This window comes from Pochonia chlamydosporia (genome assembly GCF_001653235.2).
Source record: "Pochonia chlamydosporia 170 chromosome Unknown PCv3seq00014, whole genome shotgun sequence".
NCBI lineage: Eukaryota > Fungi > Ascomycota > Sordariomycetes > Hypocreales > Clavicipitaceae > Pochonia > Pochonia chlamydosporia.
Genome location: NW_019154049.1, coordinates 137,830 through 162,169, shown reverse-complemented (window position 1 = coordinate 162,169; position 24,340 = coordinate 137,830). Strand labels below are relative to the sequence as shown.

Below are 24,340 nucleotides of genomic sequence, written 5' to 3'. Positions count from 1 at the left end.
AGAGGGTCGAGCAAAATTGGGTCCAGAACACGCCATCAACAGGAAGAATTAGTTTGAATCTTTGTCTTTACCAACACCACCAGATGGCGTCAAGCCATCAAGATTGCCCAACTGAACAACCTGGATCAACCTACCTACCTATCCGGGAATGCCTCTGCCTAAGCAGGCACAAGCTGCATGCATAAAAGAAGCCGAGTAGCTCCATTTCACGTTCGGTCTAGTGTACTGCCTGGGAGGAAGCAGTCGATCCAGGGGCTTAGCCACCAGACGGCTGAAAGCTTTCAGATCTTGTGAATTTGCGCAGCCGTTGAACCAACAAACTTGTCGTGTTACGGACAGAGCCCACTGACATCATCGATCATAAGGGTCTCTTCCAAGGGTCCTGACACAGCCACATACAGAGCAGTTCAATGGTCTGGTGGAATGCCAATGGTTTGGTTGCTGACGTCCAACACCAGACCCAACGACCACAATGGTGCGGAACCAACAGACATCATGGCAACACACGCACGGTTCAATCTCGTCTGGCGCCTTTCGCCAAGAGCCCCAGATCTCTCAATGCATGGACAGACTCTGCCAAGAGTTTGGCTGTCGACTTCTGGAGTTCCAGAAACGAAGGGTCCATGCGGTGTTCGCAGCGAAACCCTTGCCAAGCCGCTTCCCTCGCCTAGGAGGATTGCATCGCTCCCACTGCGCATCAACGTACCTTGCTGTCTTTTCTGCTCAATTCCAGGTACCCCGCTACTGGTTGAAACCCTTAAAGTGAGGCTACTCTCTTAGGCAGCCGACCCTCTGTTCGACTTGTCAACTAGTTTCCCCAACCCTGTAACCTCGGGCAGCATCGCAGATGTTAAATGCATTCCTGAGTCTTGGGAGGCTTGCAATAAAATGTCATCCTGGAGGAGGACAACGAAACCCGACCACCACATGACACCAATTCTCGTGCCTTTGTCGTCCGTGTCAGAGATATCATAGGGAGTAATATACCCCTGCTACAGACTCGGATCCTGGGCGGCTTTCAACTGTCAGCTCTGGCGCAATACGAACCTGTTCCCCACAAAGGAGCCATCATTCTCGACTCAGACTGTTTAGTCAATGTTCCTTCTGGTCCTCGCCGGATTGTCTAATAAACTCCACTCCACTGCCCACCAGCACAGCCTGCTCATGTGTGAAAATGCAACCCTGTATTCTTACGGAGGCATTGCTACTTAAACTGTGACTTGTCTTTTGCATGTTTATTAGCCGCCTGGTTGACGTATATTGCAGAGATTCCACTTGGTTAACACTCTGGATCAAAGTACTCAGTGTATGCGCATGATGATTGCCATTGCAACTATCCTGACTGTAGTCTCAAACGTCCCATCCTCTCCGATGCTTGGGTGCGTTCTCTTTCATCACATCTGGTGAGCCGGCTTGCTGAGCACCTAGCTTCAACAGCAACACAGTGGTAGATTGGGGTCTGACCCTTAACTGAAACAGCTCCGAGGCTAAGGTTGCCTTGCTTCACGGAACTGTAGAAGCTCGTAACTCCCACCGCAACAGCAGCTCAACAAGTATTGTTTCTGGCCAACCCTCAGTGAAGGACCATGACATTGGCCATGGCCAGGTTGCTTTTTGTCCATTTGCGACATTTGCTCGTCTCTTGGTCGCGCAAGGGCCCTTCGCCTTGGCCCACTGTTCAGACGTGGCGTTTGGTCTTGGCTGTCGGTGATTGGAACCCATCACCATTGTATGTCATTTGTGTTGCCCAGCGCTAGTTGTCGGATGGGTTTTGCATCGAATGGGTCCTGAAAGAGACATTGAGACAGAAGGACTAGTGAGTGGTCCGGGGTTATTTATAAAATACGAAGGGCCGACACTAGCTCCAAAGAAAACACGAGGCTGATTCACCAACTCCGTATTTTCCAACTTCTGGCTCAATTAAATATCCGAGCCAGAATCCCTTTCTTTCGCAAAAGCTTTTGGGGTTTGATTCGCTTCCTTGTTCTCTTTTCCTGGCTATTGCACCGTCTTTAACGTTTCCTAACTCAACCTGTCTGACGATGATGCACTCCGTTTAGACTGCGCTTCAGCAAACCCTGACGCTCTCTCTATCCTGTCAGCGGGCTGAGCGACGACCTACCCCCGTATTCACGGCAGGAATTCTCTCGTTACGATAATTGATTTGACTCTTTGCGCTCGCTACCGCTCTTAGGCTTGAGGCAAGCGACATCATTCGCTCGTTATAAAGATGCGCTCTCTATCATGGCTCTTGGCGGCGCTGGCGGCGTCCGCGGGCGTCATGGGTAAAATGAAGTACTTGGTATGTGATGTACTGACGTCAGGAACCTACGCTTCAATCCATACTACTTGAACATGCAAACTAACAAAGAGGTGTAGGGCGTTGCCATGGCTGGTGTCGACTTTGGTTGCGACATTGATGTAAGGCGAGACGGCCCGACTCGTAGACCGCAGACTTATTGACGATTGTACACAGGGCTCTTGTCCCGCGGACCATGTCCAAGTGCCCTTGGCAACATTGGGTGGTGCCGACTCAGCTGGTCAGATGAAGCACTTTGTTGACGACGATGGCATGAACACATTCCGACTATGTAAGGATTCGATCGGCCGACAGAAAATCCCTTGGCGTGCTGAGATATGCTAACCTGGCCGCCTCGCTTCACAGCCATGACATGGCAGTACATAACAGCAGGACAAGCATCGGGTGGACTTGACAAGATCAACTTTGGAAACTTCGACAAACTAGTACAAGCCTGTCTTGACACTGGCGCATACTGCATGCTGGACCTTCACAACTTCGCGAGATATGATGGCGGGATAGTCGGACAAGGGGGACCTACGGACGACGTTTTCGCCGGTCTTTGGAAGCAGCTCGCAACTTACTATGCCAAAAACGACAAAATCATTTTTGGCCTTATGAACGAACCTCATGATTTGGATATCAAGCTATGGGCAAAGAGTTGCCAGGCCGCTGTAACAGCCATCCGAAAGGCCGGCGCCACGTCACAGATCATCCTCCTTCCTGGAACCAACTTTGCCAGCGCCGAGACGTTTGTATCGACCGGTAGTGCGGAAGCCTTAGCTGCGATTACGAACCCAGATGGCTCGACCGACAACTTGTTACTTGATCTACACAAATACCTGGACATTAACAACTCGGGCACCCACGCCGAGTGTACCACCAACAACGTGGCGGGCTTTAAAACCATTGCTGAGTGGTTGAGAAAGAACAAACGCCTGGGCATGGTGTCGGAATCCGGCGCTTCAATGGATCAATCTGTACGTATCAGTGGGATAAAGCCCAAAGACACCACAACTGTTCTCACACTGACATGGACAAAGTGCATGACTAAATTCTGTGAACAAAACGAGTTTATCTCTAAGAATGACGATGTTCTTGTTGGATTTGTAGGCTGGGGCGCAGGTGGTTTTGACAGCACTTATGTCCTAACCTTGACGCCTACAAAGTCTGGCAATTCCTGGACCGACAATAAATTAATGAAACAATGCATCATTGCACCCTTTGGAAAAGCCGCCAGCTCGAAACCGTCGCCTACAACTACCTCTGCACCGTCGTCAACCTCAACAGAGGAATCTACTCAGAAGACACCGTCAGCAGCGCCTTCTGGCACAAAAAACAATACCAATTCAAATGAATCTGCGCCAGAGAAGGATTCCGGCGCTGGTTACATTGCAATTTCTCACTTTTACGTCTTTTTAGCGAGCATAGCGGCACTGCATTTGTACTTGCATTAATTAGTAGATAGTGCGACATTTCTCTGGAGTGGCGGGAAAGAAGCGTAAAACCACTTCAACAAGATCGAAGGCGCTTTGCAGAGAAAAGAAAGAGATTTAACAGCGGAGTTTACCCTAATGTACAATACACCTCTCCTATATGTCTCCAACCATCTTCCCCTGTCAAAATTCTTACTTGCCCAGGAACAAGCAGTCAGAACGACGTGCTGCTCTTCTAATTTTGCCTGGCCCAGTGGGCTGGAGAACGACTAGTGCGTTGCAGTATGCGACAATGTCGGTGAAATCGCGAGAAGTAGAGAGCAGCTCTAACACCCCCATCTTGTTCCGGATCTTAATAATGGTAAAAGCGACATGGTCTTGCCGCAATCGTGGATGCCGCGAACTTAGAAACTGCCCGGGTTTTCATGCCGATATGATTGCTCGTCTTGCGATAAAGCTTTTCGGGTTACTAGTGTCCGGTCGGATAGTCTGAATGCATCATCATCTGCCGGCGCACTGTGCGTTTCGGGGTCGCCCGATTGGAAAAATGCCGTTTTGGCACCCTGTAACTAGTGATTGTTCAATTGACTTTTTTTGTATGCATGTCTGGATTTCAAAATTTCAGAATACGTACTACTTGGCTTGGAAATTCAGCGTCACTCTACCTTCGAGGCCATACAGAATTGCGAACTCCAGCCATGCAGTTTGCGATCCTTTTCCTGGTAAGATTGCTTGGCTTGTTTTCCTAACATGGATTAAATTAAACAAATACCTAATGTACAATTGTAGGTGACAGCCCTCTGGATTGTTTACAAGGTGGCTCTTTGGGCGGTACATCCATTGAGAAAGTTCCCCGGTCCTCTATCCGCATCCTTTAGCAACGTATGTGTTACCAATTACTATGACTTAATCAGGACCCAAAACTCAAGAAAAGGACAGACTCTGTATTCATGGAACTTTTTGAGCGGTCGTCAGCCGTATCGCCAACTCGAATTACATGAAAAATATGGTATACGATCTCTGTGCTCTACGACACCTCCAAACTTGGATGCATCTGACACCTAGTCAAGGACCGATTGTTCGGGTTGCCCCAAATGAACTCAGTTTCAACACGGCTAGCTCATGGAGAGACATTTACGGTGTTCGCAAAGACGCGGGTGTTTTCGTCAAGAGTCTATTTTACGACGGGGGAAACTTCGCCGCAGAGGCATTGTCTATTGTGAGCGAGCGCGATCCCAAGAACCATGCAGAGATGCGCCGATATCTCAGCAGCGCCTTCTCGGACAGATCCATCAAATCCCAAGAGCCACTCATTGCCGAATGTGTTGACCGCTTCGTGGAGAAGCTTGCGGAGACTGGCCAAAATGATGAGGGCACCGACTTCACCATGTGGTACAATCTGACCACCTTTGACATTATCGGCAGTCTCGCGTTTGGCCAAGACTTTGGTTGTGTAGAATCTGGGAAGCATCACTTTTGGGTTGCCATTGTGACAAAGAGTCTTCGTTTGGGAGCATTGGCCGATTGCTTTCGCCGATTCCCAGCCGTGGCTACCATCTTTCAGATCGTCTTCTCTAGCATGATCAAGAAGCTGATGGCGGAGAACCGAGCACATCAAAGGCACACGATGGATCTAGTCCAAAAGTAAGATAAATATTGCCCCTTCAAGGGCATTTGTCCAGCCTACTGACTCATAGAGTCCTGCTATTCAGCCGTCTTGCTTCACACTCTGACCGCCCGGATTTCCTGACCAAGATTATTGAAGCGCGCAAAGAAGCAAACATATCCGATGTCCAGATTGCCGCGCATTCTTCCGATTTTGTGTACGTAGTGACCCTTAGAGACAAATCGCAGCAACCAGAACTAGGCAAAAACCTGACTTGTTTAAAGTATTGCAGGAAGCGAAACGCCAGCCACCACGCTGGCATGCATGACGTACTATCTCGCCAAGAACCCCAAAATGCAGCAACAGTTACAAGAAGAAGTGAGATCGTCGTTCCAGAAGTATGAAGATATTACTGCTGCCACAACCGCCACATTGCCATATCTCAAGGCTGTAGCACAGGAAGCTATGCGAATCTACCCGCCGCTGCCTTTTGCCCTTCCTCGCACAGTTCCCAACGGCGGTGCCACTATTGATGGCTATTTTGTGCCTGAAGGAGTACGTTGAGTCAATCCCAAACTTAAGATTGAGGGATCCTTTACGGTTTCTAATTGCCATTATACCTTAGATTACCGTATCAACTAGCCCATTCGCCGCGAGCATGGCCACCTCAAATTTTGAAGAGCCTTGGGAATTTCGACCAGAGAGATGGCTTGAACCCAATCCAAAGGACCAACTTGAAGCCAGTCAACCGTTTTCCCACGGAACTAGGGCCTGTATGGGCAGAACGTGAGTACTTCCCTTCCCCGAAGGAAGGGGAGGGCTGAATACTTCTTTACTAACTATTATCTCCCAAACTAGTCTTGGTTGGATGGAGCTGCAGACAATTATGGCCAAAGTCATATATCGTTATGACTTGGAACTCGCTGATGAGAAATTGGACTGGCAGAAGGAGTCGAGAATGCACACGCTGTGGGAGAAGCCACCGTTGATGGTCAAGGTTCGCCCATACCAGAAGTAAGGCTTACATATATCGGATTCGCAGGCAAAACAGTTAGTGGGTTAATAATGCTTCAACTTTAAACACAATTTAAAAGTATTTATGGATATCCAATTGGCCTCACAACATCTTCGAATACTTGTATATTTCTCAGTTCTCTACATCATCTATTGTGTGCGAAAATCAGTGGCTGCCTGCTGTAGGCCTGTCAACTTGGTATTTATTTCCCCAAACCACTGCGTTATCAACGCTGCAATAGTGCCCTCCAACTCAGTGTATTGGTCTCCCAGGGTAAGGATCGTCCGTCCATTCCACCTGGACTCGGATTGCATCAACCCAGGCGCGTCTTTGCCGTACAGCTCTACCAGCCCAGTTTGGGTGGCCGTCGCGGAGTATACCAAGGCCAGGCCAACAAACTCCGACGTGCTCACCGGAAGTCCGGCTGCGATAATTGGGGCAGCTAAATGACCAGGAAGCAGGTTGGTGATGGTGGCAGCTGGGGCAATTGCGTTTACTGTTATGCCCTCATGGCGAACGGAGGACCTCAGTGAACGGACAAGACCGATTAGCTGTACACATTGTTAGTAAGAGAATATTTATATATTCGGAGACGTCGGCTTCATCGTAAGCTCATTGTGCTCTTCTCTTACCGCTAGTTTGGATGCGCTGTACACTGGCAGGGACTGCTCTGGAGCATATGCTGTAGCACTAGATGTAATAACGATGCTGCCCGGATGCTTCCTCTGGCGAAAGTTGCTCAAAGCCAGTTTGGTGAAGTTGAACACAGCCCTCAGATTGACATCCAGTACGCGGTACTCAGGCTCCAGAAGCTCCTGGGTAGACGGATCAAACGTGTCCACGAAATAATCCGTCTCCTCTGAGATTCCGGCATTTGAAACAGCAATATCAATACCTCCAGCGTATTTAAATGCGTCTTTGAGACCTTTCCAATTAGAAATGTCACAGTGTCGGTATTCTACGCTGCTACGGGTGGCATCTGGCGGTGGGTTGATATCAAGATTGAGGACCCAGGCTCCTTTCTGTGCAAAGATGTTGGCAGCTGCCAGGCCAATTCCTGAAGATGCACCAGTGATAATCACTCGTTTCCCTGAGAGGTCGGGAATGTCACCTACTTTCAGGTTAAGTGATGTCATTGCTAAGTGGTTGTGAAAGTCGGAATAGTGACCATGGGCAACGGCGCGGTAACAGTGCCAGCAGTGGGAATGTTTCAAAGAATAGTACATAGTAAATAAACAACGGACTATGAACAATGCCTTCCAAATTATTACTATAATGAGATCGGGACATCCTAAAAGAGGTTAATCCGGTCTTTTGTGGACCATCCCTACATGCCTTCGAATTGGACGACATACGTTAACAGGTGTATTGGGCTGCTGCTCGGTGCTCCGAGCCGTATGTTTCTATATAAATATTACAGACATTCATTATTTGCTAAACAGGTTCTCCGTATGCTTTCATCACACAGCAACTTGGAAAAACAAAGACAATATGGCTCCATCAGTTCTCAGTTCCCCTACAGCGGAGATTCCTTCCCCTGGGGACTCGCTACTCAATCCCAAGAAGCGCCGAGACGTTGACGAGCCTGGTTCCGTTAAGGATATTAATGTGTTTACGCCAGCTCCTTCTCGTTTTGTTCACGAATGCCACCCGTTGGAGCCGCAAACAACAGAGGAGGTTGATGGCTATTTTCTGGAGCATTGGCCATTCAAGACGACCAAGGACAGGAAGAAGTTTGTCGGTGCGGGCTTCTCCCGTGTTACGTGCCTCTACTTTCCTCTGGCTAAGAGTGATCGTATTAAATATGCCTGCATGCTCCTCACTATTCTTTTCTTGATTGATGGTGAGTCGTACATCCATGCTGCTGCTTGGCTTGCCTTGAGATGGAGGCCCTGTGTTGCCACCTGATGGAGTGCAATTCTTTTTGTCTTATCGGAAGAAAGACTCTGGCTAACACAATAACTATAACATAGATATTTTGGAGGACATGTCATTTGTTGATGGTTCCGCCTACAACGACAAGCTCATGCCAATTGCTCGTGGCGATGTGTTGCCAGATCGTTCAGTCCCTGCTGAGTGGATCATGTATGACTTGTGGGAGAGTATGCGAGCGGTTGACAAGCAGCTTGCAGATGATGTCCTTGAGCCAACATTTACTTTCATGAGGGCCCAGACGGACAAGGCTCGACTGACCATCCAGGAGATGGGAGAGTATCTCACTTATCGTGAGAAGGATGTCGGAAAAGCGTAAGCAGCTTAATCCCATGGTCTACTTGCGCATGTACCCATTCAAGATTAGTTATGCTAAGAAATCTTTCTAGTTTGCTATGCGCTCTTGGAAGATTCTCAATGGAACTCCATCTCACCCCTGATGAACTGGCCGCAGTCCACCCCGTGGAACAGAACTGCGCCAAGCACCTCTCCGTCTTGAACGACATCATGAGCTGGGAGAAGGAGTACCAAGCGTACCTCACCGGCCATCCAGAGGGCTCCGCCATCTGCTCTGCGGTTCAGGTTCTCTCTGAGGAGACTTCGCTGCCGTACTCGGCTTGCAAGCGTATTCTCTGGGTCATGTGCCGTGAGTGGGAGCTGCAGCACGATTTCCTAGTGGAGAAGCTGCAGAAGGAGTTTAATTACAAGCCAGGCGGCAATGTGATGCAGTATGTCAAAGGTCTGGAATACCAGATCAGCGGGAATGAGCAGTGGAGTGTTACTACGCCGCGTTACAATTCTCCCACCGCCTCTGCATAGATGCTCTACTATAAGGCTTTTTTTGTTATCCTGGGTTTTGATCATATTCATCAAGACGTGTAAACTCGATCATACAAATAGACTCGTTTGCTGTCACCATATAACATGTATCCATTGTTGACCCTGTGATTCCGACGGTTATCAAGTGACAAGAAAGAAGCATTTCATGTGAGCATATATGATTAGCGAAACATGATTTTTCAACCCTGACTTCGTAGCCTTAGCTCCACAGCTACTACAAGGTTCACTGATAGGAGCGGTAAGATTTAGTCTGACATGAAACTGTTGTGCTCTATTCCAACATCGCTGCCCCCCTACATCAGTATTTTTAAAAAATGTGGAATACTCGAATATCGTCAAATCACCTGTATACACACTGCCAAATGCAAGATATACTATGTCTCCTCAAAAGTTTGCGAGTCCAACTGAGTATGGCAGCGGCTGCAACCTCTGGCAATTGTCGGTGCGTTGTCGATTGTTCCCCGATTCGGCCAGCCCCCGAGGGTTTAATGTAACGTTTGATCAGGTAATACCGATTCACATCTGCTTATGGAAACCGCGATTATGAATTGGTCTTGCTGTCTAAAATGGGGCGAATTTAGTGCATTAATGGCCTAGCCAGGAATTCGCACAAGCTCAGTTTGAGACGCGGATGAGCAGTGACATGAGCGATACGCTGCTCGTTCTGACAGACTGGATGCTCTCTTAAATCCTTAAAATCCAATATCGGGCGTTCCAAATTCGCTAAATGCAGACAGTGTGCCTTTGTCTTTATGCAAGCTTCGAACCGTTCCAATTGATGTTGAGAGCACTGCGAGTTATAACGAGCAAAGGACAAAATGGCATTCCGTCGGGTCTCGTATGCTTTAGAGAGCCTACCGGCATTTGAATCAATTGTAGAGAAGTTGACTGCTGTCAACGTCCTGGCCATTGCTGTAACTACGGTTTGTGATTCATTCTAATGACGTTCCTAATAAGTGAATGCTGAACGGTGAAGACAGATAATTCTCTATGCCACGACTGTGGCGACATATAATGTCTTCTTCCACCAGCTGTCTTCTTCCACCAGCTGTCTTCTTTCCCTGGGCCATTTCTGGGAAGATCTGGTCTTGTAAGATCGTATGTAGGTCTGAACCTGCAAACCTTGAGATCTAACATATGCGCAGATTTGGCGAATATACCACTCTCAGCGCGGTCAATTGCATTTGGCAATACAGGAACAGCTTCGCAAGCACGGTGAGTATTTAGTATCAGGAACTCTGTCAATAACCCTACTAAGATCCCAAGGACCGGTGGTGAGAATCTCTCCAAATGAACTGTATTTTGGCTCAGTTGAGTCTTGGAGAGCTATCTACGGCCATCGTACCAACAATGCGCCTGTTGCAATCAAGAGTGAGTTCTACGACATTTTTGGCGCTGGGTTCGAATCTTTGTGCATCGGCAGCGAGAGAGATCCCCACAGGCATGGAAAGATGCGAAAGATGCTCACGGCTGCATTTGCTACAAAGGCTTTAAACGAGCAAGAAGACATCATTGCAAATGCGGTTGACGAATTTGTCGATTGTGTGGGAAAGAAGGGATCTACGGAAAAGGGCATAAACATGACAAAATGGTTCGAGATGGTGGCATTTGATACGCTGGGCGAGATGGCATTTGGTCAATCATTCAACAGTGTGAAAACAGGTTTGTCAATAAGAATACTCATTTCTCATGGTGCGCTTCAGCTTGGCTAACTTCACGACAGGCAAGCCGCACTTCTGGTCAGTGATCATCGTCAGTCACCTGTACTTTATTACCGTGATTGACAATTTTCGACGGCTGCCGTTTGTGGTGACTTTAGCCAAGTTGCTATTCCCTTCTACATTGGCAGTTCGCAACAAAAACTCACAGTTTAGTCGCCAAAAAGTCGCAGAGTAAGTGCCTTATACTAGATAACAAGGCGGGTGGAATGCCCTATCTAACATGCAATGCAGACGGTTGGAGAAAAAGTCTGCTCGCAAAGACTTTCTATCTACTATAGTAAAAAGTTACGAAGACGGGGAAATTGGACGGGAGGAAATGACAGCCCATGTTTCGACTTTGACGTGAGTTTGCTCATTTCGCATCCGTTTTTGAAATTTTTTTGCGTCGGGTCTGGCTAACCCGATACTCAGTATTGCTGGTGGAGAGACTACGGGCACGTCTTTGGCTGCGATTACTTATTACTTGCTCAAAAACCCAGAATGCTACAAACGCCTGCAAGCTGAAATAGTTGACCATTTCTCGTCCTACGAAGAGATCAACGCCGCCCGCGCAAGGCAAATTCCGTACTTGCAAGCCGTCATTAACGAAGGGCTCAGAATCTATGCACCGGGCTCTGGTGGATTTCCAAGGACGTCACCTGGCATGTTTGTTGGAAAATATTGGGTTCCGCGCGGTGTAAGATAATATTTCATTCTGTAATATCTCATCTGAAGCAAGTTCTGACAGACATGCAACAGGTCGAAGTCTCAACCCATGCCTGGACACTGACCCATAGTGAGGATTACTTTGAGGATCCTTATGCCTTTAAGCCTGAGCGCTGGTTGGATGCCGATAATACGGATGTGAAAGCGGCAAGTCAACCGTTTTCCATGGGGCCCCGTGGATGCTTGGGGCAGAAGTAAGTGATATGGCGACAAAACAACGCTATTCTTTCAACAACTGGAGCTAACACTGTATACCCTCAGCTTTGCCTACATGGAGATGAACTTGATCTTAGCAAAATTACTCTGGAAATACGACCTCGAGCTGTTAGAGGAGACCTTGGACTGGGCAAAGCAGAGTCGGCTGCATGTAATGTGGTGGAAGCCAAATTTAATGGTTCGGTTTCGCCTCAGGTAGACCGACACGATACATAGAAGGATACTATGGATAGGTACTGGGAATAATTTCCTTGCAATAAAAAACCTATCATTACAGTACTCATTTCGATCAGCAAGAGCTAAGGCTCAGAATATCCGAGTGTCAATCCGGGGTAGATGTCGGACGGAGCCGAATTGGGAAAAGCCGATCGGGATACATTTATCAGCCCGCTTGGGGGAATTCGGGCTGTCTGCTATGTTTTCTTAATGGAGAATACTCCCTGTCAAAGCCAACGCCCCATTTTATTTATGTTGGAAAGCTCCATGTCTCAATGGGAAAGTGTTCCATATCGAGGTAAAAGCCTCGAGTCCAAGGTCGATGGCTCATGTCTCCGTTGCCTTTCCTGGCTCCTTGCTCTGCTTGATGGCCAATGGTGGATTTCTCAAGTATAACACTGGCTCTTACTAACTAGTCACCCCAATTCGGTGCGAAATCCCCGGCAGTTAGAAACAGTTTGCACTTGAATTTTGCAGAGCCGTAGTGCGTAGGGACGACCAGCCCACGACGAGAGAACTGAACAATTGATGCCGGCCACCAAGCTTTCATACATGGAGGCATCAATCATCAAACATGCGGGTGGCTTCATCTTGCAGAACCCAATCACGTCCTTGGTCATCGTCGTACTGCTCTACATACTTAAAGTATCCGTCTATCGACTTCTGTCGCACCCCCTGGCAGGCTTTCCGGGGCCCAAAATAGCTGCCCTGACAGTATGGTACGAATTCTACTACGATGCCATCCAGCGTGGCCGATACACCTTTGAGATTCAGAAGATGCATGATCATTACGGTCCCATCGTGCGCATCAGTCCAGACGAGCTTCACATCAACTATCCTGCCTTCATAAACGAGCTCTACGCCGGAGGAAGCAAGAAACGAGACAAATACACCTACTTTAGCTCGCAGTTTGGCATCCCGGACAGTGTTTTTGGGACGGCGGACCACGATCTTCATCGACTGCGCCGCGGAGCTTTAAACAAGTTCTTCTCAAAGGCCGCGGTCACTCGTCTGGAGCCAATTGTTCACAATGCGATCGAGAAACTGGTCTCCCAGCTCGAGACGTATGCTGGCGCAGACAAACCGGCTCCCATGACAATGGCTTTCAGCTGCATGACAACGGATGTTGTGACCGAGTATGCCTTTGCCAAGAGCTACGACTTCCTCAACTCGCCGACGTTTGAGCCCAATTTCCACCGAGCTATCATCGCCGGCAGCGACATGGGCCCGTGGATAAAGCAGTTTCCGTGGCTCATTACCCTGATGAACAAGCTGCCCAAGAGTATCGTTATGTGCATCAACCCCGAAGCCGCCATCTATGTCCAGTTCCAGGAAGACATTCGTCGTCAAATTCGTCAGGTACAGGACCAGATAGCTTCTGGAGCTAAGGAGGACAGCTCCAGTCGAACCATCTTTCACGAGCTGCTCACGGGGAACCTACCCAATGAAGAGAAGAGCATTTCCAGGCTCTGGCAAGAAGGACAGATCGTCGTGGGCGCCGGAACCGAAACGACTGCCTGGACGCTATCAGCCACACTGTTCTACGTGCTCAATGACAACCGTATTCTGCATAAGCTCCAGAAAGAACTTGCTGCGGCGATGCCCGATTCCACAAAGCGAATTAGTTGCAATGAGCTGGAGCAGCTGCCGTATCTCAGCGCCATCGTCTCGGAGGGCTTGCGCTTGTCATGTGGCGTCAGCACAAGGTTGCAGCGGATCAATCCCACGGGGCCATTCTATTTCAAACCATCGGCGACGACGACGCCGTCAGGTAACCGGGGCCATTCAGCTGCAGAATTCATCATACCCAAGGGAACACCAGTTGGCATGACATCGACCTTGATCCACACGAACCCAGAGTTATTCCCCGACCCGCACGCCTTTAGACCGGAGCGATGGCTAGACGATAATGGTCAAAGACACCATGAGTTGGACGGATATCTCTGTCCTTTTCTCGAGGAAGCCGCCAATGTATCGGCATTCAGTATGTTCATCTCCCCCTACTCATGTCACTTTCCGACACTTGGGCCGTGCATCTAACTAGGGAACAGGCTTGCGTATACCGAGTTGTACATGTGTCTCGGGTTGCTCTTCCGGCGCTTGGGAAGCAGGTTGGAGTTGTTCGAGACTACGGAGCAGGATGTGGAAATCTACTACGATAGATTTGTTCCTACGCCGAGGGATGGGACACAGGGCATTCGGGTTCTCATCAATGAATGAGTGGCGTGGGTATCCAGAAAATAGAGTAAGATGCAAAGAGCATTGCAAATTTTACTGCTACCTGCGCAGGGGCTGCTTGCGAAAATATTCAATATCGAAAATAGCTGCTCCTTGGGCCAGCCTCGTAGTTTCCCCCTTTCCCAGTAAAGACGAGACACGATGCGGTACATATGCTCTATTGAACTATGTAAGACCGCCAACATCTTCACAATGCCCACTGAGCATGGATTCTTCGTTGAGTGTACCAACCAATGTCTAGAAGTATCTAAAAGTAGAGTGTCCAGACCCAAGTCTTCACGGCTGTCACAGTGTGTCGGGGTCACTGTGATGCGAAATCCCAAGCCTCCTTGTACACATTGTCGTTTGCTCGCTTCACTTCACAACGATAATGAGTAGTTCTAAAATATCTACAAAATCCATATAATACGCCAAAGTCCGAAATAAGCCCGCGTATCCGACTTCTCATACAAAATGTCTCCGTTTACTCCTAAGCATGAGTCGGTCTCTATGCCCTCTTTGTTTCCGCCCTCTATCCTGTCGTTAGTTAGTGCTCCAGAATCATCTGCAAATGTCCAATGCGGCGACTCAGCCGCTTGGCCAGACCGACATGTCCATTCCATTCGGAGCTGGTAGCATTTTCCTTCATTCATGTGATCAAGACACTTAACCGCTGGAGCTGGATTCGGATGAGAGCCACGAGCACGTGGTGCCGTTCTTCCATCGTGTCAATCTTGTAGCTCCCCATGGACAAGGCCTTTTGCGCTGTCGCCCTCATGATACCCGTCATGTCCCGCGATTTGCTGTTAGAAGATACAAACCCGGCCGCTTGGCTAGGCTGTTGAAGTCTCGAGCGTTCTGGCTTCTCGAGCGACTTTTTGCACCATCCGGTGAGAACAGCAAGTGTTGCTTGGAGTTTTTGGTACACAAGTAGCAGGAGCATGGCGAAGCCCGAGTCCTGTAAGCATCCGATGCATTGGGATAAATCGCCACATTGCGAGATGTGGTGCTTGAGAAGATACAGCTTTTCCTCCATCGAGTTTCCATCGTTGCCGTTGGACGAAACGACGACTGCTTCGAGCATCTGAAGCGCGGTGGTGGTGCATTCGCATACGTCCATGTCGCCGAAATCGTCGTTGTCGCTTGAGGAGCCCGATGTCCTCGCACTTGGAGGATCTACGGATATTCTCTGAAATTGCAGCTTGGCGTTGAAGGGTGGATTGAAATACGAAGACTGGGATGTGTGTGTATCAGCATCCTCAGCGGGGCTAAGGTTAGAGTTGGAGATGCCTAAAGAGTGGTGAGTTGCCGCGTTTGACAGAAAGGAATCCATTTGAGACGGGTTTCTCATTGTAGAAGCTACTCTGAGGCAGATCCAGAATCAGAGTGAACTTACCAGCCAGTTCCTGGGCAAAGAGCCCGTCATCAAGTTCGAGCATCTGGGCCAGGTAGTCATCCTCAATATCGAGCTGGGGTTTATCAGATATCCGATCATTCGGCGCAGGGCTCATGGTGCTATTCACTGCATCGGGAATTTCCGAGAAATCGTGTATCGATGTTTGAGGGCTGTGTTGCGTATCTATCGAAGTCTGATTCCGACTTTGGCTGGCCTGGTCTGATGCCGTTCGAGATGCGCCGCGAGCTAAGATTCTATCTTGTTGAACAGGTGGGGAGACATTCTCCATTTCGTTCAAGTCCAGAGATGCCTGCTGGAAGTTCTTCCTACTCAATGAGTCACCGGCTTGAGACTTCCTGCCTCGCATATGCTGTGTTTCGTAGACGCATACGTCTCCACGCACACGACACCGTCGGCACCCATCCTTCTCGCGGCTGCATCCCAGCTAGTAGGCGTGTTAGATGGGCATAATTGAGGGTGTTTGCACCCAAAACACACACACATACCTTCTTCTTTCGACAAGCAACGCATGCCGAGCCGGACGAGTTCTCCTTGACCTGGTGGTGGCGTTGTGTTGTTTCAACGTAGTCCATCCGCCCATCCTCCTCGCGACTGCATCGAAACGTCATGAACATGGCTGTATAAGCACTTCAACTCGAGTTTAACTCCTCGTGTGCTCGTACATATGAAGAATGGTGTCGGCAGCTGAGGTAGATGACAGCTATTTAGTAGCTGGTATGCTTTTGGCTCAACGCGGGGGCGGGACCAAGGACGACGGGATTCCGGCTCCGCATGATGGCAGAGGCAGAATAGTTGGCTTGCTAGGGAAATGTGAAGCATAGCTTGCTGCTCGAAAAGCTTATGTAGTCGAGTTGTATGTGATGTGGAGTCGGAGACGGATGGCGTTACACAGCATTTGCACGGAGTTGCATCGTGTTAGATGAGGTTGCATCCTGGGCATAGTCACCATACATAGTTCGTGGAAGAACAGGATTCATTTATTTTGCAGGTTATTCGAGTTAGAACAGAAATCTAGAACGGCAAGCTTCTCGGTTGCTCGTGCGAAGCGAGGAGAAAAGAGTCAAAACGGAAAAGTGTAAAGTTAAAAAAATCAACGGGTATCTCAAAGCGTCTGCTACAGGTTACTTGCCGTGCTGCAGTTGTCATCGTGTCAGTAACCCAAGGTTTTCCCTCGCGTATTGCAGCCTAACCAGCGTCTCTGCTCCGGTCTCTCGAACTCGCACATCTACATCCTTGTCCGGATAGGGCGTTGATTGACTTGTCAGAAACAATGTACGGTTTTGGCCACCATACATGCAGCCAAGAAGATTAAGCTTACTACGCATCGGCAATGTAGACGGCAAGGAGAATTCGCCAAATGCAAACTACACTATGACACTAGAGAACGGATATATTTGGCCGCAATGCATATATCTAATTCTCCAAGGCAGACAGGCATCGGGAAGAAATATGATATGAAGTTGGGGTTGTATAAACCCAGCGGTATCCTGGACCGCTGCGTCTTGCATCGCCACTATAATATTTACATGGCTACCTAAGTATATGAGCAACATGAAGGCGCTGATGTGGTTATCTTGTGCAAATTTGCCCTCCACCCCTCGGCTTGGCATCCAGTGGCACGATTCTTGGCCAGGTTTACCAGACACTGCCAAAAGAAATGGATGGGAGGTATTCTACGGAGTACGGAGTATGTAAATATTTATTGCCCATTGGTTGTGAGTGTTTCCCACTAACGGGTGAGAGAGTTCCATGATTATCGTACCATATTTCGCGGCCCGTCCCGCACAAACTATTTGAATAGCCCAGTTACGCAAATAAGTTCACCGATAAGGTGCCATCAACCGACACTAAGCTTTGCCAAGGTTATATTATGAGAACTGAGATTCCAACGGTTTTATTATGGGCCATAGTTCCGGGAGTAGGTTCGGCACAAGAGAATTAGGCGACAAGGTTTAACCGGGTAGCCCGTTTTAGCAGACCTGCCGCGCGGGAATGCCTCAAAGGGGACACAAGCCCACTTCTCGTACGACTCTTAATCATATAGCCCGTAACATCGTCAAAACCTATTCTCCTTCTTGAAGACGATGACTTTTAACCTATGACAGGAGGAATGGTGGCTTGGCTTGCCCAGGTTGGGTCTTTTGGCCCTACATCCCTGCTTTCTGGGTTCCGGAAGTTAGGAACACTGCCAAATTGACTTGAGTCAACTCCAGCTTCCTTCAGAATGCGCCGCAAATAGTATTGACAACACACCAGAGTAGACTAATGCAGCTGGGTTTCCTTCTCCAAACGCCTTCATCAGTGAAAATCTTACAAACAGGCAAATTTGGTCACTCGATTCCCATGGTAAAATCTGTCAATCTAACCGGTCGAAATGCTACGGAAGGGCAAAACCCCTAGTCTATTGTAAGTCTCCTAAATCTCAGCTCGTAGGTGTGGTCTTGAACAGCCAAAATCTCGGCATGAAAGTTGAGTGGTCGGTCTCGACTGTAGCCCTTGCATAAACTGATCTCGTAGTTCTGCAATATTTGAACGAGAAGCACCTTCAGCTCGGCGGCTGCAAAAAAGCGACCTGGGCACGCGTGTCGGCCATGTCCTGCAGGTCAGTTAGCATTGCTTGCAGTTTCCTATAAGCAAGTGGGCTCTTGTATATCTGCCACGTACCAAAGCTCAATGACTCTTGATTCGCACTCGTGAATTGATGCTTCTCATCTCCATGAACCTCGCGCAGCTTAAAGAAGCGCAGGCCATCAAACTTTTGAGGCTCAGGCCAGATATTCTCGTCCTTGCTGACGCAGCCGGCCGATGCTGCCAGTGATGTACCGACAGGAAGCTCTATCCCATTAGAAAGTTTTATGGGCTTGAGGACTTTGCGATTTGTAGACACCATTGATGGAGGATTGACTCGCTGCACTTCTTTTAAGAAACTGTCCATCTTCTTCAATTTGAAAAGTGTCTGTTTTGTCATGGCCCCTGTACCGCCCTCCTCCGCCAACACTCGATCAATCTCCTCTTGCAGAATGGGGATATATTCTGGGCACCGGGCCAGGTCATAGAGAGTGTGTGCGAGTTGGCCGCCTGTTGTATGAATGGCCGCAATGTTCACCACAATGTGCTCATTTGCTTGGAGGGCCAAGTTGTGGCCATTGCCGTTTGAGTTATCAATCAGCCATTGAATCATGTCTGCAGGCTTCTTAAAGTCCGGGTCTTGCATCTGACTCAGCCTGGACTCAATAATTGGCTTCAGCATCTGTGCAACTCTTGATCGGTAGTACCGGATGCGCCTAGTCTGTGGAACGATGTACTGCATAATCGGCCATGACCAGGAAGGATACTTCCACATCTCTGCTGCACCAACAAAGGAGTCTATTGTTGCATTTATTGAAATATCAATCCTGCGTTGAATAAAATTAGTTCGCCTTGCTCGAAATCTTTTGCTTGTTTCGCGTGTGTCAACATACCATTCTTTGCTTCTGGACAGAGGCAGGCCGACAAAGACTCTCCGGATATGAGAGCAATCATCTGCGTGGCTGCTGCATATACTGGCGTCTGGAACCAACCCTCTTCGCAACCGTTAGTGCTTTCAAGACATTGCTCCGTCGCAAATATTAATTCTTCTTGCACAATTGGCAAGACGTGGTTCATCCCTCGTGTAAAATCAACTTTGACCGAGTGTATCATGGCCTCCGTGTTTGATGCAACAGCAGTGTACTTTCCAAGATAGCGGTCGAACATTTCAAGTCGAAAGCTGATGGCCGACTCTGGCGGTGTCTTCAGATCATTTAGTAGATGTGCAGGCACAATAACCATGGGTTTATGTGAAGTGGGAATCTTGTACAGGATGTTCCGATGCTAGCCAATTCTTGTTAGCCAAGTCTCACAAACTTCAATAGAAAGTATGTCGCGTCCAAAGGTCACCTCTTTGTATCGCTTGGCCATGATCTTGTGAAAATCACCGCTATCGTCATGCAGAATTGGAGCATTGAGCTCGTTCACCCCTGAGACCGAGCGCCAGACGAGACAGGCTATTAGTGCAGCCAGTATACTGAGACCTGCTGCAGGCTGACATCCCAGCTCTATGATAAAATAAAGATTGGACATGTTTGACTAATCTGAAAGTACTTTCTTTGAGATGGGAGAAGCTATAGACTTGGTTCGCTTGGCATCACACTCAGTTTGGTGTTGTCGAAAACTCGACCAGCAATGTAAAGCAGCATCATTTCGGTGCGTTTCTCAAAAGGGAAAACCCGAGGAGCCGAGCACCAATCCCAAAGAGCATGGTACAAATGATGGTGGCCACTCTACCATGCGCCGCCAAGTATAGTGATGGACTTCGTCTTGACTTGCTGCAGCTCCTATTGGATGCAAGACTTCTCACTTATTATTTTAATGTCACGACCACGGTTCTGATACCCGTGTCCCATGGTTGCCTATACAACCAATGCCAGGATCAGTCCACGCAGAGGATATTACAGGAGGCACAGGAAGAGAGAGGATCTCTCCTCTGATCTGGTTAATTCCTCCTCTTTGTAACAAGATCGTTAGGTAAATTGAATAAATCTTTCTAGATCGTCACAAATATACTCAATGATTTGGAGACACCCCATCGTTCCTTATAGTGACATCCTTTGGGCCCGTATCCACAACGTATTTCTGACAAGTCACAGATAATGTGACCTGCGTGCTGTTGGTTCACCATCTTCAAACATGTTTCCGCGTGACATTGCACAATCAAACACAATCACCTCAATTTCAGTTCTTAAAACAAGAAAACACTACAATGGCATCTCCAAACATCGTCGTCACCGGATCCGTACGGAGTCATCCCAGACATGCAAAAACGGTGCCCCAAGCTGTGCCTCTTTCACTTCTTGACGCAACAACTGCCAACTTTGCCCTCACCAACGCAATCTGGTTATTCCAACGCCCGCAGCTGTCTAGATCCGAGGGATTTGACCTGTCTAAACACCTTTGCGACGCATTAAGTGTGAACCTAGATGCTTACCCTCAGTGGACGGGTCGTATCAAAGCCATACAGACGGTTGACGGACAGAGCCCAGAAGCGACACGCGATTTTCCCCCTCATGCTCGACGCTTCGGACGTCTCTATGTTCAATTTGGAGACGAGGAGGACCCGGGTGTTGACTTTATCACGGCAACCAGCCCATGTACTGTCGATGAGCTCCATCCCGCGGATCGGGTGGACAGCCAACCACTTTGGGACGGGCACAAGATCGGACTGAACAGCTTCATCTCTGCAGCAGACATTGCAACTCCCTTTGGGGCAGATGAGCAAGGAGAAGACGGTTTGCAGATGCCTCTGATGGCCATTCAACTTACCAACCTTGCCTGCGGAGGCTTCGTCCTGACCGTCAAGAGCACTCACCCACTCACCCCTTGGCCGACATTACAGCTCTAACATATTTTGTGAAGGACTGGGCTAATATCAGTCGAATGGTTATTTCTGGACTAGATGAGCCTGTTGCACAGTCTGTGTTTGACCCTTCTAAGTTGGACAATCTTGCCGCCGGTGATATCAATTCCCAGGATCCAAGTCCGGAGGTGCTTGCGCATACCAAGGAATTACCCTTGCACCGGTATGACTGGTGGCTATCTGCGGCGACCTGCCCATTCCCAATGCCCATCCCAGAGCCTTTCCGGAAAGAAAATCTAGAAAGCGCCGGTGCCATGATGCCCTGGTCTGAATGGGACGTGAGCATGCCAGTATCGCGTTACGTTGTTTACCTCAGTTAGAAGCAGATCGAGTTCCTGTGGGCCGAAATTAACAAAGACAGCGCCCAAAGTTTTAGCCAACATGATGCCATCTTGGCACACATCTGGTCGTGTATTGCTCGTGCTCGAAAACTCGGCGGCGACGCTGGCCCAATACACTGTGACCTCGTGTATGGTGTCCGACCAGCCCTTGGTCTCGGCAACAGCTTTATCGGATCACCCATTATCATGATGAATGTGGAAATGGCCGCGACAGAGGTTGGTGGTGTACAGAAAGCAGCCAGTCTTCAACCCATCGCATCTCGGATTCGCGAGACCATCGCTCAGTTCGCGCAGCCGGAACCCATCGCCCATCACCTGCACAGCGTAGCGTACGAAAAGTCTCCCCAGCGGCTGTGGCAGGCTTTCTTAGGACAGCGACATATTCTTGTCAAGAGCTGGGCTCGCGCGGGCGTCTACGACGTCGACTTTGGATTCGATGCGGTGCTTCGCTATGTGGATGGCGTGGTTCCGTACATGGACGGAAACGTGGTGATCAAGGAAGCGCCGCCACGATTGAGAAACTCGGGTGGTGGCACAGAACTCAAGTCCCCGGAGTGGACGGATCATGGTGTGGATGTGACTATTCACATTTGTGCAGAAGATATGAAACGACTTTTGGAAGACCCCTTGCTGCTTCCGTCTATAGATTAAATTAGCCGTGGATATGTTGGTGATTCGGACCTAGAGCTAAATCGCAATTGCACGTGTAACTTGTGTATTCAGGGGGTGATAACCCTACTACAGGATGCTCTGCTTGGGAACTACTCTACTTGCACTCATATATAAATAATAGAGTCAGAGAAACGACGCAATATAATCTATCTTCTAGAGATATGCAATTCCTATTTTGCAAATGTCCGAGTTGGCAAAAGTCCCCATCTACATATCTAGCTCCTCTCCAGCCCCCGCCTCCTAAACATGATTCGCCCCCCCGGATTTGGCAAGTTCTGCGTCTCGAACAGTAAACTGGGAGGTCTCTCCGGCTGATCCTCTGGAAACTTGAAATCATAGTTCATCAGAAGATACACCATGATGGCTTTGATTTCAGCAGATGCAAAGAATCTGCCTGGGCAAGCATGTCGGCCGTATCCAAAAGCCATGCTGGACGGATGGGAGGCAGCATAGGCTTTAGATGGCGCCGCTCTTTCCTTGTCGCCGGTTTCCGCGTCCTGACCCTTCTTCGAAGGCTGGGCCTTTTTTTGTAGCTCGTGGAATCGAAAGCCCTTGAACTTTTTAGGCTCGGGGTAGAGATCTGGATCCATGGAGACGGCATGTGTTGGGATACCGATAGTTGTGTTTGCAGGGATCGTCAAACCGTCAGAAAGACGGTAATCTTTCGTGACGACTCTTTGAAATGTAACTGTAGACCATCTGTTAGCCTATTGCAACATTTTTCGTTGAAGACAAAGCACTTACTCAGAAGAAGGGGATTGAATCTCTGGCTTTCTTTCATGATGCTATCTAGCTTAGACATGCCCTGGAAGCCGTGTCGTGAGATGAGACCATCTTCATCCGTATTATCCAAAATCTCTTGTCTCAACGGTTTGATGTACTCTGGCATCGCACACAAGTCATACAAGAGCTGTGTCGGTGCGGCAGCGCTGGTGTGAATGGCAGCAAAGCTAACCTTCAACAAGATGCCGGCAAGAAAAGCGCGATCCTTCTCGCTCCCCTCGGCGTCCTGGTCCATCCAGTACAGAAAATCAGACGCCGTGGCGCCGGTCGCTTCTCGCTCTTTTATGAGAGGGATGGCGGCTTCCTCCACAGCAGCGTAGTGGTTCTTGATGTTTTGAATCGCGGGGATGAAGCGAGCGGCAATGGGCTTCAGGATCTCGGGGTACTTCTTGAGCGCTTGGGCGCCGACGAAGCCGTCAATGGCAAAGTCGATGGAGGACTTAACCCATCTCTTGTTGCGGCTAAGAGTTGTGCCGCCGAACATACGGCTGGAAACACGGGCGACAATTTGCGTGATCCGGTCTACTACGTCTACTTCCGTCCAGTCTGAAAATATTAAAGGCAATTGTCAGGTTACAGATGAGGCGGGGAGAAGGGCAGAGACGGAGTGTGCTTACCATCGCAGGCCGGAAATGCGTCATCGAATGCATCACTGATCTCTTCTTGGACATCGCTGATGACCGTCCCTGGCAGAGAAAGGAATAAGTCAGCAAATAGAGAGAAACAAAGGCGCAAGTAGTGATGCTTACACAGGTTTCGATTAAGCTGGCCGCGGACTACGCGAGGATGCAAAGTTGACCGGCTTCCCATCGTCGTGTACTTTCCTTCGAACATCTTTGCCATGAACGTGAACTGTCAGTATAATATGGCTCCTCCTCCCCGAATCGACAAACAAACCTCAATAAATGTGGCCACAAAGTCCACCTTGTGGATCGGAGCAGACTTCAGCTCCTTAAGATATCTGGTCGGCAGCATGAGACGCTCACCGAGTTTGCTTGGGACATAGTACAGTCCACCTTTTGTCTTAGCACGCAGTGAGAATCAGATTCAGCCATGGAAATGGAATTATGCCACTTCAACGATGAGCAACATACGAGCTGATAGCCTTCGAGCAGCATCTGCATACCATCGTGCAGAAATCGAATCCGGCTTTTCCGAATTGACGCCTCGTCCTCCCCGCCAATTATTGGGATTCCAGGAACCAGTCTCTGCTTATGGCGTGGTAGAAGATAATATAGTCCTACAATCGTAGCAACTATCGCGAAAGATAGAAGCCCACGTTGGGTGTTCGTGCTGAGTGAATGCCAAGTTTCGGTGACATTGGTAACAAGCGATCTTGTTATGCTGCCTCCGGCCATATTGTCGACGCTGTGTAGAGTTTAGCATTACACTCGGCGCAGTGGAAATAGAAAGATTCGGGGGGAAAAAAGAAGATAAATTTGGAAATAATAGCATATTAAAGGTAATACTATCGACTACACGCTAGTAAA

The 24,340-nt window shown here is 48.8% G+C and overlaps 10 protein-coding genes across 10 annotated transcripts; 5 read left to right on the top strand and 5 right to left on the bottom strand.

Annotated features, from left to right (window-relative positions):
• Nucleotides 1–2,230: 2,230 nt before the first annotated feature.
• On the top strand, nucleotides 2,231–3,756 carry VFPPC_10925 (Cel5b endoglucanase; the record flags this gene model as incomplete). Its single annotated transcript, XM_018289216.1, has 5 exons — nucleotides 2,231–2,302; nucleotides 2,380–2,421; nucleotides 2,477–2,591; nucleotides 2,666–3,279; nucleotides 3,343–3,756. 5 exons carry the CDS (start codon nucleotides 2,231–2,233, stop codon nucleotides 3,754–3,756), a joined length of 1,257 nt encoding a protein of 418 aa, XP_018136814.1.
• A 677-nt stretch (nucleotides 3,757–4,433) lies between these two features.
• VFPPC_14852 (benzoate 4-monooxygenase cytochrome P450) lies at nucleotides 4,434–6,359 on the top strand (the record flags this gene model as incomplete). The annotated part of the gene is made up of 7 exons (XM_018292620.1): nucleotides 4,434–4,457; nucleotides 4,525–4,744; nucleotides 4,806–5,379; nucleotides 5,433–5,558; nucleotides 5,626–5,896; nucleotides 5,967–6,127; nucleotides 6,200–6,359. 7 exons carry the CDS (start codon nucleotides 4,434–4,436, stop codon nucleotides 6,357–6,359), a joined length of 1,536 nt encoding a protein of 511 aa, XP_018136813.1.
• A 146-nt stretch (nucleotides 6,360–6,505) lies between these two features.
• Nucleotides 6,506–7,492, bottom strand: VFPPC_10924 (short chain dehydrogenase reductase family; the record flags this gene model as incomplete). Its single annotated transcript, XM_018289215.1, has 2 exons — nucleotides 6,506–6,907; nucleotides 6,989–7,492. The coding sequence occupies 2 exons, from the start codon at nucleotides 7,490–7,492 to the stop codon at nucleotides 6,506–6,508; spliced, it is 906 nt and encodes a 301-aa protein (XP_018136812.1).
• Nucleotides 7,493–7,847: 355 nt separating this feature from the next.
• Nucleotides 7,848–9,107, top strand: VFPPC_14851 (aristolochene synthase; the record flags this gene model as incomplete). The annotated part of the gene is made up of 3 exons (XM_018292619.1): nucleotides 7,848–8,199; nucleotides 8,330–8,603; nucleotides 8,678–9,107. 3 exons carry the CDS (start codon nucleotides 7,848–7,850, stop codon nucleotides 9,105–9,107), a joined length of 1,056 nt encoding a protein of 351 aa, XP_018136811.1.
• Nucleotides 9,108–12,538: 3,431 nt separating this feature from the next.
• On the top strand, nucleotides 12,539–14,206 carry VFPPC_10922 (cytochrome P450 oxidoreductase; the record flags this gene model as incomplete). The annotated part of the gene is made up of 2 exons (XM_018289213.1): nucleotides 12,539–13,974; nucleotides 14,038–14,206. The coding sequence occupies 2 exons, from the start codon at nucleotides 12,539–12,541 to the stop codon at nucleotides 14,204–14,206; spliced, it is 1,605 nt and encodes a 534-aa protein (XP_018136809.1).
• Nucleotides 14,207–14,613: 407 nt separating this feature from the next.
• Nucleotides 14,614–14,826, bottom strand: VFPPC_16941 (hypothetical protein; the record flags this gene model as incomplete). Its single annotated transcript, XM_018294693.1, has 1 exon — nucleotides 14,614–14,826. The coding sequence occupies one exon, from the start codon at nucleotides 14,824–14,826 to the stop codon at nucleotides 14,614–14,616; it is 213 nt and encodes a 70-aa protein (XP_018136808.1).
• A 26-nt stretch (nucleotides 14,827–14,852) lies between these two features.
• VFPPC_10921 (fungal zn(2)-Cys(6) binuclear cluster domain-containing protein) lies at nucleotides 14,853–16,234 on the bottom strand (the record flags this gene model as incomplete). Its single annotated transcript, XM_018289212.1, has 3 exons — nucleotides 14,853–15,493; nucleotides 15,600–16,044; nucleotides 16,106–16,234. The coding sequence occupies 3 exons, from the start codon at nucleotides 16,232–16,234 to the stop codon at nucleotides 14,853–14,855; spliced, it is 1,215 nt and encodes a 404-aa protein (XP_018136807.1).
• A 1,782-nt stretch (nucleotides 16,235–18,016) lies between these two features.
• On the bottom strand, nucleotides 18,017–19,721 carry VFPPC_10920 (cytochrome p450; the record flags this gene model as incomplete). The annotated part of the gene is made up of 4 exons (XM_018289211.1): nucleotides 18,017–18,216; nucleotides 18,285–18,986; nucleotides 19,082–19,472; nucleotides 19,539–19,721. The coding sequence occupies 4 exons, from the start codon at nucleotides 19,719–19,721 to the stop codon at nucleotides 18,017–18,019; spliced, it is 1,476 nt and encodes a 491-aa protein (XP_018136806.1).
• A 679-nt stretch (nucleotides 19,722–20,400) lies between these two features.
• Nucleotides 20,401–22,046, top strand: VFPPC_10919 (transferase family protein; the record flags this gene model as incomplete). Its single annotated transcript, XM_018289210.1, has 3 exons — nucleotides 20,401–20,991; nucleotides 21,054–21,332; nucleotides 21,375–22,046. The coding sequence occupies 3 exons, from the start codon at nucleotides 20,401–20,403 to the stop codon at nucleotides 22,044–22,046; spliced, it is 1,542 nt and encodes a 513-aa protein (XP_018136805.1).
• A 236-nt stretch (nucleotides 22,047–22,282) lies between these two features.
• VFPPC_10918 (cytochrome P450) lies at nucleotides 22,283–24,208 on the bottom strand (the record flags this gene model as incomplete). Its single annotated transcript, XM_018289209.1, has 6 exons — nucleotides 22,283–22,755; nucleotides 22,812–23,396; nucleotides 23,468–23,536; nucleotides 23,600–23,684; nucleotides 23,748–23,873; nucleotides 23,945–24,208. The coding sequence occupies 6 exons, from the start codon at nucleotides 24,206–24,208 to the stop codon at nucleotides 22,283–22,285; spliced, it is 1,602 nt and encodes a 533-aa protein (XP_018136804.1).
• Nucleotides 24,209–24,340: the final 132 nt, after the last annotated feature.